This window comes from Cajanus cajan, chromosome 6, assembly GCF_000230855.2.
Source record: "Cajanus cajan strain Asha chromosome 6, NIPB_CcT2T_4, whole genome shotgun sequence".
Taxonomy (NCBI): domain Eukaryota; kingdom Viridiplantae; phylum Streptophyta; class Magnoliopsida; order Fabales; family Fabaceae; genus Cajanus; species Cajanus cajan.
In genome coordinates this window covers 8816945-8830970 of record NC_138522.1, presented here as the reverse complement: position 1 = coordinate 8830970, position 14026 = coordinate 8816945, and the positions used below count along the sequence as shown (strand labels likewise).

The window sequence follows — 14026 nt, the reverse complement described above, 5'->3', positions numbered from 1 at the left end:
TGGCAATTGAATTTGACATCCATATCAACTAATGATAACTTGAGAACATCATCACTGAAGCAAGTCCACTTATTTCCTTTGACAATATCAAGGTATCATCTTTTTGTGTTTATTATATACACGTAAATAAACTTCTTAATATGTCACTGCTATCTCAGATGTCAAAAGTACCAAAGTGTAGATATTGGTAATTCAACAGACGCTGGTGACATGCAATACAATCTTGAAGACTAGTATATTTTATTTACACTCATTTCTATGCCAGATGCATTGCAGCAAATTTTGAAGACGGTTATCAAATATGCCGACAAAGACGGAAAATGTTGTGACATTAACGTATGCTGGCTTCTTTTATGATAATTAGACCAATAAAGATCTGCTTCAGCCTTCAGTTGATGAGGAACAAATTTGGTAACAATGTAAGACATGCATAAAGAGCCTTCTGGAATCAGATATTAAGGAAGTTCACATCTTGCAAGCATTGCTATCTTTGCATACTTCACCCTGCAAGGACAGAAAACCAGATAACAGATCAGCACCATGCAGTACAAACTTTATATTGTTAGGCATATTAATTAAAGTAAAACTATAGGCCAGAAAAATAACGCGTAATACTAGAAAGTAAAATTATTCAAGAATTCTTTAACATTCTCATTAACGTATACCATATGTTATCATTTTGTTGTGGTGTATGAAGCATCTGGCAACATATAAACTGCTTTCAACTAAGTTATGCATTAGGTGCTATTCCGTTCATAATAATAGGCAAAGGTAAAATAATGAGTCTTCAATCTTGACTGTAAAATGTATATGATGTCAAAGAATTCTATTCTTCCAAAATTCAGACTATTCTCTGACTTTGAAATTTCCTACTTGTTCAAATTTTCTTGCCATCTTCCTTTTACATGTTTTGTTCTGTAGACACATTCCATGCTGAATTTAAATGATAATTTATGCACTTGAGTATGTCTAGTTGTATACCTTCTTCTTTCGAGCTTCTAATATTTCTTCTATAGGAGGCCTTCCTGAACATCAATAAGGACAATTTACATGTAAGTTGAAAGAATATTAGCATAAACATACCGGTTAGCAAAACCATAGAGGCGTGTCTTGCTCTCAGGCAGTGGAAGTTATTGCTACAAATAGTTAGGAACAAAAGGGCAACTAAGTTATATATTCTTTACTCATTGATGGATTGATTTTGCCATCAAGTGTAAGATTAGAGGGTAGCCAATCACAATAATCTTAAGCTTCTCAGGCTTACATTGTTCCAACTAAATAAATTCTACATGAGTACATCAGCTCTACTAGTCAAAAATTATATAAGGTGTTACATGCAGCCATATAACATTGTGATGAGCCAATAGTGAGGAAGAAAACCCAACCGTGATTTATGCTACTTAGGAGGTTGTTTCTAACTTGCTACATAGGATGGGGGAATGACTGTTATAAGAGAGCATGGAGATCATGAAGGGAAACATGAAGTTTGTTGTGAAAATCGTGTCAGAGGTGTAGCTCTTAGTGTGAGGAATAGAGGCCCTGTGAAAATTATTAATGTGCATTGCTTTTACCTGTAATTTGAAGACGGTATTTAGCCCAAACACCATATATGGAATCAGCAAATTTTGCAATCTGCAAAAGTTGTTTTTCTCCATTAGTAAATGATAATATATAAAGAAAAAAGCTACATTTTCGGAAGTAAGGATTTCTCCATGTTGGATGAACAGGATAACAAGTCCTGCAAAAATTATGATAGGAAGACTTACTGGTTCATATTTTGTAATGGCATAAACCCAACCAAGATCAACATGTTCATACAATCTCCTAAATGCCTGCAAAATGTCCCATCACCATTAAACTCATGCACATATAAATATATAAAACTTGATTGCACACGAAAGCATGTTAGAACAAGTATCAAATTTCACTCAACAAAAACAGATTCTTATTGAACGAAAGTAATCAATCATTGGCGGTACAAAGATTTCATAATTCAGCAGCAGGATATTATTTATGCTGTAACTGGATATTGATATTAAGTCTTACTGGGACTACACAATGTATATCAAGAATGAACTGTGAGAGTCATATAACTGGCAGTAATGTTCTAATTTCTGAATTCTCTGTAAATCTAAAATTCTGAACTTAGAACTCATGAGAATATTCAAAAGCATTTGTATCCAGATCATTATATTACTATCGAAGCCATACTTCAACATCTGTAACCACTGTTCCATCTGAGAGAATGGCATGAATTCTTCCCATAACCTAAAAGAAAGAAAGAGACAGTTTGATTAGGTGACATGGAGCAACTATAAAAGAAAGAGTAAATTACATTAACACTTACGAGATTTCGTAAAATTGCACATAATTCCTTGTTTTTTAAATGTTTACGACAATCTCTTCTGTAGGGAGATATAATATAATATTTTTCAAACGATTAAGGAAAGTTTGTATGATGTCCATAGCTGTTAGGGTAATATTTTTAAATAACTGAGAGGTACGTATTCGTGCAATTTAACGAAACTGGAGTGTGAGTGTAATTTAGTCTAAAAGAAAATTGTCATTGAATCAATCAGCAAAATAGAAAGGTAGCTATTGGTGTAAATAACATAATGTTTAATCCTCTTTAAATATGGAAAATAATAATAAAATAAAAAAACTCCTTTAAGCTGTATCAGATCAAACCACCAAAAAACAAGCTTGTTTTCACTAATTCAATTTTAAATAAAGTTAATAAAAGCAGAAGAAAACATGAGAAGTGACCGACAGTTTCATAGTCAAGGCCTTGATTGTCCTGGGGGGAATAGCCATCAGAGCTAATATCAACAAACTTGATTGTGCCGTAACTCTTGTTCCTCTCTCTTAGCATATTCACCTGATCACAACAACATGCAAAAGACTCTTATCATTACGAATGACACGCCAAAACTCAACAATTATGAGCGACAAACACAACACCTCGCGCATGCAGAGGGGGCAGTCACCGTCGTAGAGCATTTTAATCTTCCAATCTTTGTGCGACTCTTTCTGTTGGTTCTTAGAAAGTTGAGGCTCCACGTGAGTTGCCTCACTTATTGCTCGAATATTGTAGCGCTGAGAGCGCGTGGGAAGTGGAAGATGAGAAGGTGGGAAATGGAATTTGAGAGTGGAAAGTGAAAGGAATGGTGGGTTATGGCTATGGGGCCTTGGTATGCGTGAAGCAGCTGCTGCAACTCTCAGAGACATTCTTCCTTTGTTTTGGGTTGATGCTGTGGTGGGTTTGTTGTGTTGAAACTTGAAAGAAACCAGAGTCCATATTCTCGTACTTCATTCTTAACCGCAAACCTCCGAGTTACTACGTGGCAGCTTCGGAGTCACTCATGTTGATCACATTCACCTGTTTTCAGATTCACATTTTGCTTCAACCGAGTTATTTCAAAGTTGGACCAATTAATTGCTCAAAAAACTCGGGTTTATGCATAATTAAAGTGTAAATAGTTGTCTTGCTCCATTAAACCAATTATGCTAGTAACCCCTAGCGTGTGGTTCAGCGGTAGGGGTTGATCCACGCTTAAGCAAGGTCAGGGGTTCGAATCCTGCCTTGTGTATGCAGCCACGTTAAATCTTGGGGCCAGCTATCCCACCCTTTGAGGTGTCTCCAACGTAGCGAGGAGATTAGTCACTGCTGTCGGCGGTGGATACTCCAGGGACGAACAAAAAAAAAACCAACTATGCTAGTTTTTTAAATAAATAAAAAATGTAAAATAAAATTCTAAAAATATAAGTTGATAAAGTTTTAATATTTCCTATAATACTATAAATTTTTATTAATTATTATCCTTTTAACAATAATTATGTATTGTGGTGTTGAAGGTTTCTACAAGTTAAACAACTTCTTAAGAGTTTATAAGTGTTTTAGAATGTTTTTTTGGATTTAAGTCTCATAAATTCATTTATCAGAAAATCTAGAGAGATAAATTAGAGAAAAATATTCTAGAATCCTAAAGTTTTCCCTTTTTTCTTCTATGATCTCCGAAGGTGTAGGAGATCCTTATGAATCAGAGAGTTGTGGTTCAAAGTTGTTGGAGCTGAGAATCAAGTTGTATTGGTGAGGAGTTTCCCGAAACTAGGAGCTAGGAATTGTTTCTTTCTTCTTTATCTTTTCGCTTGGAGTTAAGGTAAGGGAAGTTAGACCAATCTTGGTTGATTTTGTGGTGTACATGTTGTTTTCCACTTAAATTGTTGAATTGTAAATCTTGATGATTATTTTGATTGTTGGAAAGTGGAAAGACTGAATGGTGGGTTGTTGGTGTTATGAAGCATCTTTGAGGTGATTTTGGGTGATCAATCCAAAATGGTTGTTGTATGTTGAAATTCTTGTGAGAAATGAGTTGGGGATGATGTATATATGAATGGTTACCTTACATGTTGATTTGCGGGTTTTCAGGTGATGGGAGTACCAATTCACAAGTTTGTTGGGTGTAGAACTCATCATCACGTCAAGCGTACTTTTAAGGTGTTAGGTGTGCCTTCAACTAGGGGTACTTTGTCTCGTTCACTCTAGATGTGATGGAAGCACTTGGTGAAGATTGATGTCCATCCAAGCTTCCATGGAAGGACCGAAAATGCTCTATGAGGTTATCACGTTTTGACCTTGGAATTCTCCTTTGAAGAAGCTTCAATGGAGGAGAAGCACCTTTGAGGAGGTTCGGTTACCTCTTAGAGAGGTGAAGAAGCTTGAGAAACCAAGCTTCTAGGAGAAGGAACTTTGAGAGAGAACCTAGGAGAAGGTTCCTCACAAATTTGACTCTTGAAAATGAGAGAGAAATCTGATTTCTAATTCTCATAAATGTCCAAAAGTGATTACAAGAGAGGGTTTTACAAATATATAGGGGAGGTAGCTTCTAGGAGAAGCTAACCTTAACCATGGTTCACTAGGAACCATGGTAAGGTGTAGCTAACCATCCATGGTTTCTAAAACTTGTAGGAGAAACTATCCTTGACCATGGTTCACTTAAGAACCATGGTAAGGTCAGCCTAACTTACAATGGTTTAGAAACTTGGAGGAGAAGCTTCAAAAACTAGAAGAAAAACTAGTAATTTTTGGCCATGAACAAGAGAGAATGCTAGGCGGCCTTGGCTCCAAATTGCTCCAAGATTTATTTCAAAAATATTTGATTTGGTTTAGTTAGGTTCATCATATGATGATGAGACCTAGCTAAATCAAATCTATGAAAAATTAGGAGCAAAATGAGTCCAATATGCAAAATTTTGCCTAGGCCCAGTTCTGGCCCAATTACTAGTCACACCCTCAAGTATTGCTAAATGTCACCCCCTTTTCTCTACTGAAAAAATAAAAAATGAATGTATCAACTAGGGAGGTTAAATGGAGTTAAACTCTCCAAGTAGCCTACCTTAAAATCAATATACAAACACTAGAAAAAGCAAGTAAAGTGCCTCACAAATACAAAGGCAAAAATAACCTATACAAAAGAGCTACTATATGTACAAACATAAGAAAAAGGTCTTTAAGATCATCCCATTCCTCTTGGTTCTTTTAGTATATCACCTCTTGGATTCCTTGGCCTTGGCCATAGTCTATCAAGATGTAGAATTGGTGACATCAAACATGAGGAGAGAGATTAACCTCAAGTTAAAATGGTGTCGGATGTGATTTTAATGGCCTCGAATGTGAGGTGAAAGAATTGACTTTGTCTGGATTGGCACTGGAGGCCAAAGAAGTGGCGTCGAATGTGAGACGAGAAAATTGTCTCTACCTAGTTTGAGGTCGGGTATGGGACTTTGTCACGCCAAATATGAGGGTCTAAGGGTTCCCTACCTCAACCACATTGAGCGTAGGTTGAATGGCATCAAATGTCAGGCAGGACAAAGAGCTCTTTGCCTTAATGGCACTAAGCACAAGGTGTGTGGTACTAGGCGCAATTTACTTTGAAAATTCTTGTTGTATGATTGATGATATGGGGAACATGGATAGATTAGATGAATCTATTGCATGTAGAAAAATACTTCTAATAAGTAATTTTCAAAATTATGTTTTTATTCTTCTAAAAGATTAAAGTATAAATTTGGTTGAAAATGTAAATAAAATTTTCACCTAGTGGCTCAATATTATAAGTAATGATATACGTAAAAGTTTAGTTGAATGTGAAAAATTTAGAGAACAAATTAAATGATTTACTAAACAAATAAAATTCTTTTATCACTTAAATAAGGTATTATGTATTTATCCTCAAGCTTACTAATTAATTTGAATATTTGACTCTTATGATTCAATAAGAAGACTAGAAATACACTTGTTTTATATATATATATATATATATATATATATATATATATATATATATATATATATATATATTATTAATACTATCCGTCAAAAATTATTGACGTGGTAACATTTCCTCTTTGTCCTTTATTCTCAAACTTTGCATTTTTTTCTATTTCAAATTTCAAACTTTGATAATTATTTAATTTTACATATACCCTTGTTTAAAACTATCATCACATAATTCTATTTAAAACAACTAATATTAGTCTTTAGGAAAATATTATATTTATAACTTGTTTCTTTAAATGCACGCCAATATTTATAGACAAATTTTAAAAAAATACATATATTATTTCTAATACAAATTAAAAAATAATTAACATTATAAAATAAGAACATAAATTATTTCAATACATTTTTTAAATACTAAAACTATTAAAAAAAAAAGTGTACTGTACTTAGAACAATCAATAAATATATAATTTTAAGAGTATGTTGTACAATATTAAATTCCACTTAATATGTGTATAGTGTCTAACATTAAATACGAATAGTTTTAGATTGAAAAAATGATAACAAATTTAGGCTCTGTCCAATAAATCTTATTTTAATTCTAAATTTTATTTTAGTTTTTTATATATTAAAATACTTATTTTGATCTTTTATTTTTATATTTAGATCAATATGATCTTTTTAAAATAATTATTATTAATTTTGTGACATGCTTTAACTAATTCAATATATGAAACTTGTAACATTAGTCTTATATCAAAACTATAAAATTCAATTGTCTTTCAAATTCTCTAAAAAGGTTATAAATGTGTAAAAATTTAAGTATGAGTCTACTATGACCTTAGCATGCATAATTAAGTCTCTAATGAAATTAGTCCACTAATTACCTTTCAAATACTACGTCCCTTTTAGTTCTTAGATAGGAATTTTGGTTCTTGACCTTGTATGATAGACTATGGCCAAGGCCAAGGAATCCAAGAGGTGATATACTAAAAGAACCAAGAGGAATGAGATGATCTTAAAGACCTTTTTCTTATGTTTGTACATATAATAGCTCTTTTGTATAGGTTATTTTTGCCTTTGTATTTGTGAGGCACTTTACTTGCTTTTTCTAGTATTTGTATATTGATTTTAAGGTAGGCTACTTGGAGAGTTTAACTCCATTTAACCTCCCTAGTTGATACATTCATTTTTTATTTTTTCAGTAGAAAAAAGGGGGTGACATTTAGCAATACTTGAGGGTGTGACTAGTAATTGGGCCAGAACTGGGCCTAGGCAAAATTTTGCATATTGGACTCATTTTGCTCCTAATTTTTCATAGATTTGATTTAGCTAAGTCTCATCATCATATGATGAACCTAACTAAACCAAATCAAATATTTTTGAAATAAATCTTGGAGCAATTTGGAGCCAAGGCCGCCTAGCATTCTCTCTTGTTCATGGCCGAAAATTACTAGTTTTCCTTCTAGTTTTTGAAGCTTCTCCTCCAAGTTTCTAAACCATTGTAAGTTAGGCTGACCTTACCATGGTTCTTAAGTGAACCATGGTCAAGGATAGCTTCTCCTACAAGTTTTAGAAATCATGGATGGTTAGCTACACCTTACCATGGTTCCTAGTGAACCATGGTTAAGGTTAGCTTCTCCTAGAAGCTACCTCCCCTATATATTTGTAAAACCCTCTCTTGTAATCACTTTTGGACATTTATGAGAATTAGAAATCAGATTTCTCTCTCATTTTCAAGAGTCAAATTCGTGAGGAACCTTCTCCTAGGTTCTCTCTCAAAGTTCCTTCTCCTAGAAGCTTGGTTTCTCAAGCTTCTTCACCTCTCTAAGAGGTAACCGAACCTCCTCAAAGGTGTTTCTCCTCCATTGAAGCTTCTTCAAAGGAGAATTCCAAGGTCAAAACGTGATAACCTCATGGAGCATTTTCGGTCCTTGCATGGAAGCTTGGATGGACATCAATCTTCACCAAGTGCTTCCATCAGTTTTGGTATCTAGAGCCTAGTGCTCTTGAGGTTATGTGTTTCTAATTTTTTCTTCATTGAATCTGTGTTGTTCCTTCCTTATCTTTGTCTAAATTTGTGTTGTTGTATGGATCTAGTTTTATTTCATATTTTGATGGATCCTATATGTCTCATGAGAAGTAATTGATTCATATTTTGCTTGTTTCCAATTCTTGTGAATCAATTCGGTTTGTGCTTTTAGGACTCTTGTTCTTGTGCATTTTTTTTATGTTTGTTTGAGTCTCTCCATTCCTTAACATGTGTCCGTGATTGGACAACATTCATATTGCATTAGTTTTATTTTTGAATCACTTGTTTTGTCATAGAAGTCACATGTAGTCCTTTTCAAATTGAAAATTCCTAGACTAGCTTGTTGACCTATTTTTTTGTGTGTTGTTTGTGTCCGAAATTTTTTGTGTATTTTCTTATTAAATCTGAACCTTACCTATATGTGCTTTTGATTTACATATTTGAGTTCATGATTTGCTATTAGTTCTAGCAAATTTCTTAGAGTTAGGTTTCCTTTATGTCTTGTTAAAAGTTTGTCAAGAAAAATTGTTAAACACTAATTCCTATTAGGTTTCTTTGAGTCTTGTGTTGTGGCTGAAACTTTTAACACTTTTTAGGAACTTAAAAAAGAGACAAAACAGAGGTGTTTGTGTTCTAAAAACATTAGAAAAACAAGAGAAAAAGTGCTTAAAAATTTGACAAAAAAAATAGTACAAAATTGTGAAGCACTAGTTGAACATTGCATGTGAACACCTCTTGTTTTGTGTGAAAATTTCTGCAGCATATTTTTATGCTTAAATCCGAGATTAATTCTTGATTAAAAGGCATTAAACTCCTGTGTTAACAAAGAAAAAAAAAACAAAAGAAATCACAAAAGAAAACAAAAGAAAAGAACACAAGAAAAAGCCAAGGAGTGAAAATTTTAGCAAAATAGTGCTCTCGGTTTGGTAACATTTTGTGTGCCTTATCTTCAATTTTATGTCCAGCCACATATACAATCTTTTGAGTCTTAATATTGTTTCTAATCTTAGCTTTTGTTTTGTAATCCATTCTAGTGCCTTTGATAGGATATCTTTTGTGTGCTAGCTTTCCAAATTAGCCTTAATTGTTGCTTGTCATTTTTGTGAAATTCTTTCTAGTCTTGTCTCATTTTCTTCCACCAATTGGTGTAGCTTTTCCTAATTGTTCCTTTTCAGTTTTTGAACTAATATTCCAGCATCTTAAGGTGTGTTGAGTGCCTCTTGGAAGGTGTTGAAGGCCAAGCTCAAGGTTAGCCAATATTGAAGGACTTTGGTGGTGACCCAGGAGCTTGTTTCTCATTGGATTAGATTCTTGGAAATTCAAACACCTAGGAGTAACCATCATCAAGGTTGCTTCTAAAGAGGAGTGAAACACATTGAGAGGTTGCAAGCTAGGTGGCTGAATTGGAGAAAGAAGGAGCAAAATTTTTGTAAAAATTTTGTGAAGAATTTAGTAACAAATTTAGTGACGGAAATTTTTTCTTCAAAAATTTCAATACCAAATCCGTCACTAAAGTTGTCACTAAATTAGTGGCTGATTTTTGTTTCTAAAATTCTTGGTGCAACCACTAAATTTTCTTTAAGTGAATTTACATTTCATTTGGTGTAAATTTGCATTTCATTTGAATGTGAATTTGCATTTCATTTGGTGTAAAATTTACATTTCATCTTTGTAATCTTTTAATTTCCAAATTTTTGTACAAGGCCTTTATTAAGGAGTGTCTTGGAGTGCCTTTGGTGTATCTCCATCTCTCCTTAAGTGTTCTCATAGTAATTTCGTTTAGTACTTATGAGAGGGTCCTTGAAGGTCTTTGGTGCCTTTTAAGTTCTCACATAGGTTTAATTGCTTTCAACGCCTAGTTTATGTTTTCTTGTCTTTAAGATTTCATGCAATTTATGTTTTAAGCAATTTATGTTTTCAGCAATTTAAGTTTTCAAGCAATCTATGTTTTCTTGTCATTTATGTTTTCAAGTATTGATTAATTGTACACTTTAGGCACTTGCTTGTTATTTTTCTTTGAAAAATATCTTTGTGAAAATTGTTTTGTGCAAGGCAAACGTACAAGGGGGTTTAGAGATTTTTACTTGAAGAGGCTTGGTTATTAAGTGGCTCGATAATAGCTCACCTCCCTCCAAAGTTCAATTTGTACTCTTAGACCTCCAAGTGCCAAGTCTAGCACTTCCAAAAATATTATTTTCTTAAAATCTATTTTTGTGTGAAGAGAAAAATCTTGTTGTTTAAAATGTCTCAACAATCCAACTATAGTGGAAGTGATAGCTCTCCTAAAAACATTTCTTACTTAACAAAAGAGCTAAAATCACTTAAACTATGGAAGAAGCAAGAGGTCTTTCAAAAAGAGAAGGAGAAGATTGAAAGAGAGGCCAAACTTGCTATCCTAGATGAGAAGTTGAGAATTCTTAAACAAGAAGAAGAAAAATTGAAAGAAGACATGAGAAAACACAAAAGAAGAAGAAAAATGAAAATCAAAAGAAAAGAAGAAATAGAAAAAAATAAAGAACTTTGTGCAGGGAAGAGTAAAGAGGAAGAAATATCCTCTAAAGGATTTGTGACTAAAGAGAATTGTTTTAGTACTAAAACTCCTATGAAAAAAATTCTCTTTATTCATAAAGATCTTAACTCTTGCCCTCATTCTGCCACTAGTCTTGAAGAGGAGATTCATAAATCCTATTCTTAAAGAAAAAGAGTCTCAAATTCAAGATTTGGTGAAGGAGAAGTGGACTTCACTTAGTTCCACTTCTCATGGTACTTCCTTGGTGGTGCCCAAGGTAGATAGTCTTCCAACCTTAGTTGTGTCAATAATGCACCCAATTTATGGAATATATTATTTGTTGGATATAACATATAAACCTTCAAGGTTCCTTGTGACAAATTCTTTTCATAACTATCCAACAAATAATATAATCCAAAATTGTTAAGGAAATTTCTTAGTAGTATTTTCCTTATTTTCTAGGAAATGCCTAGGTTACCACATAGGGTACTTTAGGCAAGATGTTTTAGTTTTTAGGATTAAGTCTTTAGTGTGCTATAGTTTTAGTATTAGCACACTTTTAGGATTTAGTAAAATACCTAGTCTATGTTTAGGAGAGGATCCCATTCATTATATTAGTAGGTCTATCATCATAGATTTCTTTAGGTTCCATGAAAGGATTCCTTCTAGGATATACCTTTCACACTTATTTGATGAAAATATCACCTATGATGAATTTTATTATATAATTGTAGGTATGGCCAATAATCATGAGGACCCTCGAGATTTGAGGTCAAATCCTTTTCAAGAGAGAGGGGATGATAGACTATGGCCAAGGCCAAGGAATCCAAAAGGTGATATACTAAAATAACCAAGAGGAATGGGATGATCTTAAAGACCTTTTTCTTATGTTTGTACATATAGTAGCTCTTTTGTATAGGTTATTTTTGCCTTTGTATTTGTGAGGCACTTTACTTGCTTTTTCTAGTGTTTGTATATTGATTTTAAGGTAGGCTACTTGGAGAGTTTAACTCCATTTAACCTCCCTAGTTGATACATTCATTTTTTATTTTTTCAGTAGAGAAAAGGGGGTGACATTTAGCAATACTTGAGGGTGTGACTAGTAATTGGGCCAGAACTGGGCCTAGGCAAAATTTTGCATATTGGACTCATTTTGCTCCTAATTTTTCATAGATTTGATTTAGCTAGGTCTCATCATCATATGATGAACCTAACTAAACCAAATCAAATATTTTTGAAATAAATCTTGGAGCAATTTGGAGCCAAGGCCGCCTAGCATTCTCTCTTATTCATGGCCGAAAATTACTAGTTTTCCTTCTAGTTTTTGAAGCTTCTCCTCCAAGTTTCTAAACCATTATAAGTTAGGCTGACCTTACCATGGTTCTTAAGTGAACCATGGTCAAGGATAGCTTCTCCTACAAGTTTTAGAAACCATGGATGGTTAGCTACACCTTACCATGGTTCCTAGTGCACCATGGTTAAGGTTAGCTTCTCCTAGAAGCTACCTCCCCTATATATTTGTAAAACCCTCTCTTGTAATCACTTTTGGACATTTATGAGAATTAGAAATCAGATTTCTCTCTCATTTTCAAGAGTCAAATTCGTGAGGAACCTTCTCCTAGGTTCTCTCTCAAAGTTCCTTCTCCTAGAAGCTTGGTTTCTCAAGCTTCTTCACCTCTCTAAGAGGTAACCGAACCTCTTCAAAGGTGCTTCTCCTCCATTGAAGCTTCTTCAAAGGAGAATTCCATGGTCAAAACGTGATAACCTCATGGAGCATTTTCGGTCCTTGCATGGAAGCTTGGATGGACATCAATCTTCACCAAGTGCTTCCATCATTGTACCTTACTCAATTTTGGTTGACTTGGCCCCATACTGCATCAACCAAGGTTTTAGGAGAGACTTAACACTCTACTTCAAGAGTCAACTTTTCAAGAGAAGAATTTTCAACAACTGGACTTATAGAGTACCACGACACAATATCCTTACAGTGAGATATTCAACTTTTAAAACAACTTTTCTTCTAATCCTAAGTAAATCAACACAACTCAACACCATGCCTTAAACATTCTCAAGACAACTAATCTACACTTCACAACAACAAAACTAAAAACCTAATTCCAATTAACCAACTCTCAACCAATTTAGAAGTATTTCAAATAGAATTTAGCAATATCAACACAAAATCAACAATTTTTCAAGCTCTCATTACAATTTTGTGACCATATGCTCAATTTGGGTGATTAGAAATTGTTTGATATTTACTTATATATGAGACAATACATTTATCACGTCTTTGAGATGTGAGTTCTCTAAGTTTAACTTTTGAAAATATTTATCATTTTTGACATGAGATGCTAGGGAATGTGTGAAATAATTTTGGTATTTTTATCTGACTATAATGTCAATGTGATTTTCTCCATTCTATTATAATATTTTACATAACATAAGATGTTATAGAGATGCCATAAATTATGATATTTAACACCATGGATTTTCCATTGTATTAAAAAATACAATGATGATTAATTGAGTCTTGGACCCATATAAGACAAAATTTACTAATGTTATGTCATTACACTTCATTATAGTGAAATTATTTTGAGATCAACCAATAATAACTATTGAATTAGAGTTTGTTACTCTAGAGATGGTTGATTATGAGGTTTAGTGTTGAGAATCTCTTAGCAAATATTCCATTGAAATATAGAATTAAGAAATAATGTGATATAACAATTGCTTAAAAAGTTTGGGAATTTTAATGTGTAGTTAATGATGGATTTGGTCGATCCTCTAACTTCAAACCCATAGGGAAGATATTGTTTATGAAACATTTAGAGTTACTTATAAAATAGAGAGGAATAAGATTTTATTTAAGTTACTTGAAACAAACAACGACGGTAATCTAATCTTTGTGATTAGAGATCCCATAAAGAATGTTCAATGGAAGTCACCTGTTAGTTCTGTTAACATCAAATTGATTTTGATCAATTTTAATTTTTTAACCCCTTCCTATGATGTGAAAAAGTGTTAAGGCTCCATTATTAAAAGGATAAATTTTATAACTAAGCTTTATGTAATTTTGATAAAGCTCAACTTTTTATAAAGATTTTAATGATTTTAATATCCTTACGAGTAATGTATGAATTGCAATATAAACTTGATGAAATCACATATATGAGTGTTAAGTGTGATCGCTTGTATG

At 33.2% G+C, this 14026-nt stretch overlaps 1 protein-coding gene across 1 annotated transcript; it reads right to left on the bottom strand.

The window, feature by feature from the left end:
• On the bottom strand, window positions 1-3288 carry LOC109810768 (Putative thiol-disulfide oxidoreductase DCC). Its single transcript, XM_020374324.3, has 7 exons — window positions 2962-3288; window positions 2771-2878; window positions 2212-2268; window positions 1767-1832; window positions 1572-1632; window positions 982-1025; window positions 1-504 (listed from the first exon to the last, which is right to left on the bottom strand). The coding sequence occupies exons 1-7, from the start codon at window positions 3226-3228 to the stop codon at window positions 466-468; spliced, it is 642 nt and encodes a 213-aa protein (XP_020229913.1). The 5' UTR covers window positions 3229-3288; the 3' UTR covers window positions 1-465.
• Between the last annotated feature and the right edge of the window lie 10738 nt (window positions 3289-14026).